We start from the raw sequence: 13,618 nt of genomic DNA on the forward strand, positions 1-13,618 counted from the left end.
TTGAATCGGTAGTGCTGGTATTTTGTAATTTGGGTATGGATGTAGTTTTGGGAAATTGTTACATATGGGTACTAAGTGGAACTGAATTTGATACAAATTTGGATTAAGGTGATCCGATAGCGATGGAATCCGGAAATTAGGAAATAAGATTTCTATTGGATTGTGTGATGGCGGTAGTTATGGAAATTTGTACTTATGTGTGCTAAATGCTACTAAGTTTAATATAATTTGAATTTAGGTGATCCGATAGATTCTAAATTTCAGGATTCAGCATGAATCCATAATATTCAATATGATGATCCATTGGTCTAGCATAAAAGCAACAATGTTCTACTAGAAGACCTAATACTTTTCTATAAGGATACATAATGGTCTTCGAGTAATTTATTTTTCATTCCACCCCAATATCGTAGACACACTTAAATAATTATCCGAAAACTGCACAAAATAGAAAACAAAACAGCAACATGAATATATTTGCATTAATTTAAAATATACACATTTTATTGCTTTTTCACTCTTGGCAATTAAAATATTTGGACAATGACAAGATTGAGTGGGCGGCTGATGGTAGTGATGATGATTATGAAGGAAGGCATTGTATTTCTTTCATTATGAATTCGATATTTTATTTTTTTTATACTAAACTAATTAAACTAAAATGTTAATACTAATTTGAAGGAAATATATATTTATTTCGTAACTAATGATAAACCAATATTGGGATCTCTTGGTAAAATTTCCCCTTAAAGGAAGCTACAAATAAAAAAATATATGGCCAGTCTTAAAAACTCGGGAAATAAAATTTGCTTCAATAGAAAAACTCATCTTGGGAGTATAATGGCACAGTGGTGGGTAACATTTTACGTCTTTCGCGTCCATCCATGAGTTCCATATAGAATAGTTGTATGCCACGCCATAGATAAATTTCCAAACCTGAAAAGAGAGAAATGAAAATTTGTTTATTTTGGATTAATACAAAGTTTCTGATAAAAAGAGTGATATGAATTTTTATAAAGGGGTTTTCAATAAGAAGTGTTATTTTGGTATTCAAAGAAATATGAGATACGTGTACGGATAATGAAAAATAAAGTAAAACGTTATGTTCGCATGCCTGAACTTTTTATTCCCTCCACCATAGGGGACTATACCAAGGTAAATTGTTGCAATTTGGATGATTTGCCACCCAATGAGAGCCAAAAATATTTAATTACAGTCAATATGGATGACAACATTTTATGAAATCTTCAAAATATCAAAAAATCGGAGATACATGACATCGACATTGATAACCTTTAGGTACGAAGATTTGACTTAAAATATTACATTATAGTCCATTTGGTTAAAAACCTGCCCAAATGGGGGTACCTGCGGGATAATGGGGGTACGTTTTATGGGGCCACCCTGAAATATGGGCCAATATTGATATGTTGTGGTAGACAGATATTCCGCAAAATGAAAATTACCGCCAACCCATATATCCCCAAACTAGGTGGATAAGTTAAAAGCTCAATTTTAAATATCGACATAGAATATCGTTATAATCAAGAATTTCGAATTGCGATAATTTTGACAGTTTGTGTAGCTACCGAGGTGGACATGGACGTCATTAGTCGAGATGCATTTTCAATGTATACCAGATAATTTCAATGCAATTCAAGAAATCAATCAAAGACCATCCTAGTACCTAAGAAGAAGAAAACCTTCTAGCACAAAAAAGGGTCAATGTTTTCACAAAGCCCAATATTTAGTAACAGAGGTGGCTGTAATATAGGAACAAATACACAGAAAAAAAGTTTAATGAATATTTTCATAATTTTATTCATAGTTTATTTTTTTCCGTTTGTATGTGAATACCAGTAAAAATTCTTATAATCATTAGAAAACCGCAATTGTTTCCAAAAAAATTAAACATTTCATTAATAATACAACTATTTTCCTACATCGCTCCATTTTTACTCTCTGCCTCTTTTTTGTAAAAAAAGCAGTGAGCGGAACAATATAGTCGGACGGGGCCGACAACATGATACCCTACACAACTTCCACGAAAATGTAACATTCTGTGGTTCTATATTCTGAGCTAGAGGTCAACAGCACCTCTTCCTACAGTACAGTACAGCCCTTTTAATTACTTGTCCAGATTTCTCACCGTGGGTTATGTTGTGATGTTGGCTTATAAATGTGGTTTATAGATCGACTCGAAAACAAACACAAAAAAATTAAGTTTTCTGTCCACTTTATGCCAAAATTATTATCTTATCTGGATCCTAATGGAAAATTTCGAAGCTATCAGCTCTATATATCCGCCTATACTATATAATATATGAATACGTGAGCATCTGTAAATATTTAAGGGTAACTCCCACATCCGAGTACCTACAACAATATAATTGGTATCAATTTAAAGGTCAAAAACTTCTCTTGGATATATACTATCAACTTCTCCAGTTTATGTCCTTCAGATATACGCCATAGAATAAAAATGTTGTAATTTTTCACACAAAAGTCAGGGTTTATTTGACCCTCTAAATATTGGCCGATCTTTATCAAAACAGGCATACTTACTCTTTAGCTTGATAATTTTGACCTTAGAAGCGACCAGAAAAACAGACAAAAATTAAGTTTTTCGTCCTTTTCATCCCCTAAATATTAACCGATTTTTACCAAAAACAATAGAGGTCTTCATTGGACGGAACCAAACGTACATTCTAAATTTCTAGAAGATTGATTCACAACTGTGGCGTGTATCGTGTTTACAAATTGTAATGTCTCTGTTAGTAACAACCGCCCACTTTCCACTCACTCGATTGTGACCGGTTTGTCATTCCATTGTTTCTTTATTTCAGACACTCTTACCGACCTCTGCATTGGTGTTACATAATTCGCATATGTATTTTCCAAATTATTTCCATATAAAGAGAGAGGGAGAGAGTTCCAGTGCCATAGAAACTCGCACCGCAAAACACACAAACTACAAAGTTATTTATTTCACTCTCTCTCTGACAAGAACCCAGTATTTCAAGTTTTATGGATTGCATTAATAAAATGCAGAAATTCCGACATTGGCAACACTTTCTGAACATTATTCATATAATATTGAATTATTTTTTCTGTGAATTAGAAGACATTCTTTCAATAAACGCCGTGTATAGTCAAAAGATATTCCTATAATTCCAGAAGTTGTGGCATAAGACTTTCCGTAAGTATTCTATACTTCGAAAAAAAGATATGAATTTTTATTATTAGACCCTATGGTCTACTGTATATATTTCTGGCCTTATAATAAAATTACGAATTGTTATCATTAACTGGTTGATAATATCCACCATGAGTATGACATTCAAATATCTAAAATTAATGGGGCCCCTAGGAGAATACTTATGTTATGATAGGGCCTTGAATATGCCGAATATGATAATACAAATTACATTCAATTACGTTGAAAACTTGTCCAAAATCCCCTAAAAACGCAGATTTTAGGGTTAGTGTTATATGGGGGCTACCTTGAAAATAGTGCCAATAATAATATTTTTTTGTAAAAAAACGAATATCGGGGTGCATCTTTCTATGTGGGGGGCCATATAAAATAATGGTCCTATATTTATAAGTTGAAGTGGATAGATTTGATGTCAAATAAGAACCTAAATGCTAAATTACAGCGAATTTGGTTGAAAAACGCGCCCAAAAACCTAAAAATACCGAATTTGGGGGGGTGCTCTTTCGGGGAACCGTTATATGGAGGTTACCCGTAAATGGGGTCCTATATTTATGTAGTGATTTGGTACTCAATTAGATTGAAGAACACGCTCAAACCCAAAATTACCGAATATTGGGGGTAACGTTTAATATGCCGATATATCCCATTTGCAATACCAAACATCCTAGAAGTACTCTATCTTAAATATTGCGATCTCTATCGTGATTTCAACAGACGGATTGATAGACGGATAAATCGACATCGAATTTTATTCTCATCAAGCATCTATATACTTTGTGGCGTATCCGGTTAATATTTAGAGGTGTTGCAAACATAATGAAAAATTATTACGTCCTATGGTGGAGGGCATAAAAAGGCTTTTATTCTCTAGCTAGAGTTACATAGGCTCCCATTGATACACTCCCAAAAATATTTTTTTAACGCTTCGAAAGAATCTTCTGGCGACGAATATTCGTTGATCACGCATTTGATGGTTTGAGTCGATGAATGAGATTTCGCATTGTTGTTGTGCACAGGGTCAGTTTTGCACATGAAATATCGAATGCGTGCTGGTGGAAGAAATATTCAAGGATGTCTCTATACCACGGTATATATTATATATACACATATACATGACGATATTGCATTATCAGTTCACACTAAAATGCTCACGTTTAACTAATCATATTTTGCTATTTGATTTTCCTCTGTAAAAAAACACAACACATGGCCGTACGTTTTTGTTAAAAAATACCAAACAATCCAATGGAAATATCAAATGGCTCTAGGTATAACATGTATTCATAACATTGAGTTTTGAGTTCATAGATTCCATATGGAGGTCCCAGTAAATTTTAGGTATTTTTCAAACGTCCTAGCCACATTTTCGAACCGAAGTGGCAGTTATTAGGTATTTTACATTTTCAGTGAGGTTAATCACCACATTGTATAAAATGTTAAAGGTTTCACTTTCAATCTGTATGGTTTTCCTTTCCATTGCAACTTCCACTATGTATGGTATCGAAAGAGAAATAAATAAAAACGTCCAATAGAGTTAACTTTAATTTGACATTTAAGATCCTCGGAGAATTAAATACATCCTTTCATAGAATTTCCCTCTTATTTGGGATACGTTGAAATATTTATGAAGATTTATTACATTTTACTAATAACCAATCTTCTGACCAAAATTTATCACTTTAAATTATTTTGAATTGATACAATTTAAAATGTGAAATTTGATATCATATGACGACAGTGATGTGAGTGAGTGGCACACGCCATGATAACTATCCAGCCACTCTTTGATCATTTGTTCTGTTGCTTTTTGAAATTGAATTTATTTTGATGTGTGACAAATGATCATTGAGAGTCAGTCATGACTATTGGGGGAATTTTTTTATGTCAAGGCCTGTTAATGTTCATCAACCCATTTTATTGTGGGAATTGGTTTTTATAAAGTTTTCGCAAATGTTGTCTGTTTCTTTTCTTTTTTTGAATTGTTGCCAAAAATAATTATTGTGACAGAGCAAAATAAAAGGAAATAGAACATCTGGTTATTTGATGGATGACACATTTTAATTGGGTTGAAAGATTTGTTCACATTTATTTTTTGCGTAAAAAAAATAATATTATTTGTTGTATTATTTATTCGTCGGCAAGCCAATCACTCAATTAGGGATGTCATGAAAAGAAAACAAAAAATATATTGAAATTTGATTTAAATGTAAATTGGTTCAAATCAGCCTAGGACACATTTCGGTTTTATCGACATCTTTATTCCGTAAACAAATAAAAACTGCCATGGGTTGGCTATTCAAAATACTTAAATTTGGTCAGAAATGTTATATGCGGATTATGCTATGACTTCTTGCTGTCAGAAGGTTTCTCATCTTCAGAGTAATCAAAATACCAAATTTCAAACACCCAGTTTGACAAATTGGATTGGGATCTTAAAAACATACCGAATATGACCCATGTAGAAACATGTACCTAATCAGAAAATGTTCTATGATGAAGTTTTTTTAACCTACCAAGAATACGTAATACCAAATTACAAACACTTCGGGACTTCTAAATGGAGGCTATTCTGAATCTACCGATCCTAATATAAACGTATACCCAAAATAAACTCACTCGCAATTCCTAGACCATAAACTAAGTGTGAGTATGCAAGCGAAATAATAAATTTAAAATTAATTGCACATTTTTTTATTTCCAATTCAATTAAGTGTAATTTTTGAAAATTTTCGCTTTTTTTATTGCTCACAAAAATTTGATGATTATAACGCACACAAATAGAATATTAATGTGAAATATATTTTTGTTTTGGGGGGTACTTACCCAATAATAGAATGGCGGCAACCAACACAATTATCATCGATGCCTCGACACACCAACCATTCAGACTGTAGATGATGAACAAATAGACGGTGTAGATAAGACACAAACTTAGGGCTGTCAGTGTGACAACGCCCATTACAAGCCATGGCAGTAGTAGTTTGTTGTTATACTAAAAGTATAAATATTTAATTTGTTTTTTACAATATAAATTTTTATAATTAATTAATTAAACCTAAATAGTTTATGATACTCACTCTCATTCCTCCAACAATTAAACATATTGACGTTATTAAAGAGGCCCAACTCAGACATGTATAGAGGATATAGAATGTTGCTGAAATATAAATAAATAATATATTTATAAATAAATATTACATTTCATAAGATAATTTCAAGGCAATAATCTGTGAGATATAACAAAGTTTTGATCGATTTAACCAATATTCGAATATAACCTTTTCACAGCCAAAATACAGTAGTTTCCAATATATGAGGATATATGATACCCAACACCACTTTGGGTACGTGAAAAAGAACTAGTGAAATTGAGGAATATATCGAGTCTAGATTTTAGAATGATTCGTGCCTAGTTTGGTATACATTGAATTAGACATTAATATAGTTCTACATAAAATGTACTCCGATTTCATGTGAATCATAACCTTAAGACGATATGTAAATAAATTTAGACAAACATATTTTTTCTAGTTTTTGTGGCGCCAAGTGTTTGTAATGTCACGAAATATTATTCCTAGACCCAACTTTTGTATACTGATCATCATACGTCGATTAGCTGAGTCGATCTAGACACGTGTGTCCGTCCGTATGTCCATTATAAGTTGTAAACACGATATACGGTCCACATTTATGGACCATGTTGGACGGGTTCTGTTGTTTTGGGTAATGATTGGTTAATTTTAGCTCATGAAATGGACCAAAACCTTAATTTTCCCTGTTTTTCTAGTCACTCTAGGGGCCACAATTATGACCCGAACTGACTGTTCTAATGAAGATCGCTGCTATAAGGGAAATTCATACCAAAGACCCGAATGTATCGATTTCTCGCCGTTCTCAGGAATTTGGACTGTCTTACGGTACATTATAGTATATTTTGATTTAAGATCTGGCCACAGTGCCGCAGATATGTGGAATTGGTGCTTGAACAACAGACCCCCTGCCACCCGACAAGACAACCATAAGTAAGTATGGGTAAGACGATCGTCGTATACAGCCAGTGTATAATTCCGGGTCTCAATCCCCAACTCTTGCCTATGGAATTCTTGCATGAATAGAGTGCCAGCAATCCCTTCTTGGAGCGTTCCTCAACATTCCTATTCCACAGTAACTTGCGGTCTAGGATAGTGCCAAGATATTTAGCTTCACCAGAAAGGGTTAAAGTCACTCCACGGAAACTAGGAATTTTGTGCTTCCGAGTGAAGAGCACCAGTTCGGTTTTAGTGGGGTTTACACCAAGACCTTTAGTGTAAGCCCAATTAGACAGGGTTAAAAGGACACCCTCCAGGATGTCTGATATTGTCGTTATAAACTTACACCCAACCAGCAAGACTACATCATCGGCATAGGCTACCGCCTTTATCCTGAGATGATTGAATTTCATAAATATCTCATTTATCACCAGAAGCCACAAAAGGGGGGAAAGTAATCCTCCCTGAGGTGTGCCTCTGTTGACAGATTTCCTCACGGAACTCTCTCCTAAGGATGAGTTGATAATTCTGCTTTCCAGCACTCTATCAATCCATTCCGTAAGGAGTGAGGGGATACCTATGCCTACAAGAGCAGAATGGATGGCCTTTAGCTTCACATTATTGAAAGCTCCTTCGATATCGAGGAATGCTGCCAACGTGTAGCCAGAGGATTCCATATTCTTCTCGATGTATCCAACCACCTCATGCAGAGCTGTATCCACTGATCTGGCTTTGATGTAGGCAGGCTGGGATTTACTAAGTTTACTACGGTCAATGGTATTTCTAATTTCTGAGTCTAGTAACATTGGACCTTACTACTTCGAAAATGAAAATGCAACGACGTCACCGTCAATTTAGAGCATAAGAATGGTGTTATATGCGGACTTTTTTTGCTTGCTATTGAAGAATATGACTTGAAGCATATGCGGTTACAAAAAGATGGTGCCACATACAACACAACTCGATCGAAAATGGTTTTATTCCAAGAGACATTTCCTGGTCACGTAATTTTTCGTCATGGCGATATCAACTGGCCACTAGGAACATGCGATTTAACACCATTAGGCTTTTTATGGGGCTATGCGATAATAACTATGGGTCTACCTCGATTCGTATTACATGTCACAAATGTACGCACAAAAACATATTACCCTGTATTTAGGGTTGCCAGCCTGGCTAGGCTTTCCAGGATTGTCCATATTTTTATTACCCCCATCCGTAGTATGTCAGGGTATATTAAGTTTGTTATACCGTATGTAATTCATCATGTCCGTCTCTATAAAGTTTACATAATGTGTATATTCATGATAAGTGTAAAATTCTATGAGGATTTAAGCATGTCCTGTTGTAGTCACTCTAGACTCTAATCGAATTGGGATAGATCGCCAAAATTTTGCATAAAGTTGTCTTTTGTCTGCAGCAGGTCTAGTTCGAAGATGACCTATATCGGTCCACGTTTAGGCATAGCCCCCATATAAGGGTACAATCGGTTCTTATTGGATACAACATTTCTCCACTAAAAAATATAAATATAGGTCCATTTTTCCTGGTAGACCCCATATAACGTTACTCCACAATTTTCGGTATTTTGGACACTGCGTTTTCATTAGCCACTAAATGTCCATTTTTTTCGGATAGTCCTCATATAACGGTACCTCAATTATTCAGTAGTTTGAGGATTTTGAGCGCGTTTTCAACCGAATTTGCTTCAATTTGGTATTTTTAGTCGTATTTGGTAACAAATCTCCCTCCCAAAATATATTAATATTCGCCCATTTTTGGATGTAGTGCCCATATCACCCCCTTTTATTTCCTCCACCATAAGTGTATATTAAATTGGTCATTTCGTTTGCAACACCTCGAACTATTCACCAAATACCTCATAAAGTATATACATATATTCTTGATCAGAATTACATTATATGTCGATTTACGCGTGTCCGTATGTCTGTCTGTTGAAATCACGATATAGATCGCAATATTTAAGATGGAGCTTTGAAATTTTTGCACAGACATTGCTAGTATTCACAGGAACATTACATCGGTCTACCTCTTGGTGTACTCCCCTCTATAACGGTATTGGGTATTTTGCACACGTTATTTAACAGAATTGGCTGTAAATACGTATTAATATTGACTTAAGATTCAGGGTAGCTCCCACACAACCGTACCCCCAATATTCGGTATTTTGGAGATTAAGGATTCGTTTTTCAACCTAATTGGCTGTGATTTTGTATTTTGGGTTCTCATTATATAGTTCATGTCCGTAACAAAAATTATTAATATTGACTCAATTTTCAGGACACGTTTTTCAATCGAATTGGGTGCATTGTATAGCACATCTGTGTACTAAAAATTATTAATATAGAACCAAATTTGAGTGTAGCCCACGGTACCTCCACATCTCTGTACTCAAAATGATTTCATTATTCAAAATGATAAATGTTGACCCCAGTTTTAGTATAAATAAAACGCTAGCACCCATATAAGGTAATACTCATTTTCAAACTTCTTTTTCCGTATATTGAAGGTCCTATCATAACATAAGTTTATTACATTACATTAATTTTACATATTTTATTTTATTTATTAAATTAATTAATGAATGTTATCTACATGGTGGAGGGTATAAATAGTTCGGCCGGTCCGAACTTAACATCTTTTTAACTTGTTTATATTATCAGCCTGTTTTTGTAAAATTCCAATCGAACCAATTCGAACGAATTACTACCAAACTTTTATTTACATATGTAAACCAGTGAGCGGAGCAGTATAGTCGGACGGGGGCGACCATACGACACCCTACACAACTACCACGGAACTCTAACTTTCTGCGGATATTTATTCCGAACCTGGGCAATATTTCGTTATAGTTGCAACATCTTGCCTGATTAGAGGTCAACAGCACATCTCCCTTACACTGAAATATTTTCCGAATATTACTTATATTCAGTACAACCCTTCTATTTCTTTCTATTGTGGCCTACGGATCGACTCGAAAAAAAAACACAAAACATTATGTTTTCGAAAATTATTATCTGATCATCGCCAAAAATAGGAGTTGTCCTTGACCATAACTGGAACTTCATGGACAATTTCAAAGCAATCTGTGCTATATTTCCGACCTCTAGTGTGGTAATGGGTTACTAAGTAATATCTTAGTACGTAACCACATATAAATATTTAAGTGCAACTCCCACATCCGAGTACATAAGACAATATAATTGGTATCAATTTAAAGGTCAACCAATCCTCTTGAATATATTGTCAACTTCTCGGGTATATGTCCTTCAGGAGTAAATATATACGCCATAGAATACAAATTTGGCAATTTTTCACACAAAAGTCAGGGTCCATTTGACCCGCTAAATAATGTCCCATCTTTATCAAAACAGGCATGGTTATTCTTTGGTCCGATCCCCTTCTCCATGTAAAATTTCAAGATTTTCGGACGAGCATTGCGGCCTCTAGAGCGATCAGAAAAACCGAAAAAATTAAGTATAGGACGTCAGGTTCTAGAATGAACTATATAGGCCCGCATTTAGGCTAGCCCCTATATAAAAATACCTACCGATTTAATATTTGTGATACAAAACGACACTGTTTTGGTGCGAAATTGAGCTATATCGGTCAATTAGACATAGTCCCTCATATCATGATAACTCTAAATAACTCTGCCCAGTGCATTGCAGTATTTTGAGAATTTTATGCACATTTTCCATCCTACCATGCGTTATCAATATCGGTCCACGACTTTGGGGTTTTGAGGATTTAGAAAAAAAGTCCCCATTAAAAATTTTATAAATTTTTATTTCGTGTGCATTTCGACTTACAACAATCGCATGGTACAATTGTCGGTATAGGTCACTTTTTGGTATGTTCCATATATCAGAAGTCTCGACAGATTATAATTGCTCGTGGGGTGGGAGACGTCTATGTTAATAAATGGTGAAAATATTAGGAATTTATTATTTATATTTTTGACACAAATTAAATGCTTCTTATCGTCAGTAGTTTAATTTAAATATCGCACCCATTTTTGTTTACTTCTGAAGATTTATCATTCGCACGTTTTTCAACCGAATTCGCTGAAATTTGGTATTTTGTAGTCGTATATGGTAACAAATTTCCCTACAAAAATTATTAATATGCACTCCCTTTTTGGGGTAGTCCCCATATAACCCCCTTTTTATACCCTCCATCATAGTATGGAGGGTATATTCATTTTGTTTTTCCATTTGTAACCCATCGAAATAAAGTATATATTCTTGATCAGCGTAAAATTCTATGACGATATAGGCATTTCCGTCTGTCCGTCTGTTGTAATCACTCTAGCGTCTAAACGAGTTGAGATAGATCGCCAAAAATTTGCACAGAGTCGTCTTTTGTCTGCAGGCAGGACAAGTTCGATGATGGGATACATCGGTCCACGTTTAGGCATAGTTGCCATATATGTGTACCCCCCAATTTTCCGTTTTTTGGGGTTCTTGAGCGCGATTTTTAACCGAATTCGTTGAAATTTGGTATATTGCTCTTGGGTACCCAATTTCACCACAAAAAATTGTACATATAGGTCCATTTTTTCTAGTAACCCTCCAAAATGAAATGCTTTGACATTAAATTTATGTTTGCAACAGCGAATTTTTCCACGTTGTACCTATGGTAGAGTATATCCAAATTTCTGCTCGGCGAACTTTACGCTTTTTTCACTTGATGGTGCTGTCCCAGTTTTAAGTTAGAAAATAATTTGTCCAGTAATTTCTATTTCCAACATCTTCAATGTCGTATCGATATACAGGGGCTATACTTACAATCAAATTGGAGAAAGGCGTGCCCAAGCGGTTCAAAATACCGAAATTTGGGAAGTACCCAAATTTCGGTATGTGCTACCCAAAAAGGTGCACAAATATTGACAATTTTTGTTAGGAAGATTCGCCAACATAAAATTTTAAATTAATTTTAAAAAATTATATTTTCAATCGAATTTTACCTTTGCCTAAACCAAATATAAATTGTAGTTTTTTCGCCACTATTTTGAATATTGTGTCCACTATTTTATTCACATATTTTTTATTTGCGAAACGTGTGATGAGATTTGTTTCTCAACAGAAGGTGTGAAATGTCTAATATTTTTTTTTTATCGGAAATGATTTTGTGTTTGCTTACTCTAGTAAAACAACAGACACCTCCCAACAACAACAAACACTTTTCGCTACTCACCTGTATCTGTATCCATAATCCATCCCGTATACTGTGCCTTGGGACTATTTGTATCACCCCTCGTATCGACTTCTGTACGATGACTTATTTCACCGGTATCCGGGTCAATGATCCACACCGAATTGGTGACTTTTTCTTGCGTCATAAATTGCACCAAATTGTAGGTGGTGTGAATGCTGGCATACAAAAACAACAACACCGATAAGGAGCCAACAACAATGGCGGCCGTTCTCAAAGGTAAACCGAATAATTTTCTCATTATTAAAAACAAAATTAAAAATAAACTACAACAAAATGACACCACACTTTTTGTTTGCACTGTAAATATTATGAAGTGTTTAAACTAACACACCGTGCCGTATATGTACGTACGTACGTCGGTATATTTATTTCTTTTCGGGTGTTTGCTATGTTTTTTTAATTAGCAAATTTTTATTCACACACTCAATAATTTTGCTAGGTTTTTGTTTTCCTGGTCTATGGCGCGGTTCGCTTTCAAAAAATCCCCGACGCTGTTGTTTTTTTGAGTTTTCTGGGTGTCACGCGAAAATGTCGACTGGCAAACATTGACTGAAGAGCAAATTCAGATTGCAAATGATTAGCTGGCAGCACTAGATGGCGGCAGCAGCAAACAACAACTTCTACGACGGCACTGACAACGACAGCAGTGCTGACATCCGCTGAAGATGTCAGCAGCATTTCATAAATAGTTTTTGTTTTTTTGTTTTTATTTTTGGTTTCTAGTTTGCATCTTTTAATTACTCACTCATAATATTTGGTTGGATGAGCATCACGCTGCATAGCCGCAGCAGCAGCCGACAGCAATATCATCGAGCGATACATTATTATCTTTCCGGCAAATGCTCAAATTGAATTTGTTTCGTTTCTCGTTGATATCGCAGGGCGAGAACCCAATGTAGGCGCTTCAAATGATAACAGTTTTCACTTTCTATGCCCGAAGACAAAAACAGCGTTGCGAACTATGTCAACATTGCCGCCCGCAATGTCATCGCCACAATGTGGGCTGAGGAAATCTCTAAATAAACAAACACACAAAAAAACACAGACTACGACAATATGTCATTAATTCTTTGATAATTAATTTTTTGTTTTTATTTTTTTTATCATTAATTTGTTTTTGCTTTTTTTTCGA

At 34.9% G+C, this 13,618-nt stretch overlaps 1 protein-coding gene across 1 annotated transcript; it reads right to left on the reverse strand.

Annotated features, from left to right (window-relative positions):
• Window positions 1-809: 809 nt before the first annotated feature.
• On the reverse strand, window positions 810-12,739 carry LOC133333628 (uncharacterized). Its single transcript, XM_061541933.1, has 4 exons — window positions 12,466-12,739; window positions 6,295-6,374; window positions 6,041-6,209; window positions 810-936 (listed from the first exon to the last, which is right to left on the reverse strand). Exons 1-4 carry the CDS (start codon window positions 12,722-12,724, stop codon window positions 812-814), a joined length of 633 nt encoding a protein of 210 aa, XP_061397917.1. The 5' UTR covers window positions 12,725-12,739; the 3' UTR covers window positions 810-811.
• Between the last annotated feature and the right edge of the window lie 879 nt (window positions 12,740-13,618).

Source organism: Musca vetustissima, unplaced genomic scaffold (genome assembly GCF_032173495.1).
Source record: "Musca vetustissima isolate MV318-11 ecotype Yass unplaced genomic scaffold, APGP_CSIRO_Mvet_v1 utg35501, whole genome shotgun sequence".
NCBI lineage: Eukaryota > Metazoa > Arthropoda > Insecta > Diptera > Muscidae > Musca > Musca vetustissima.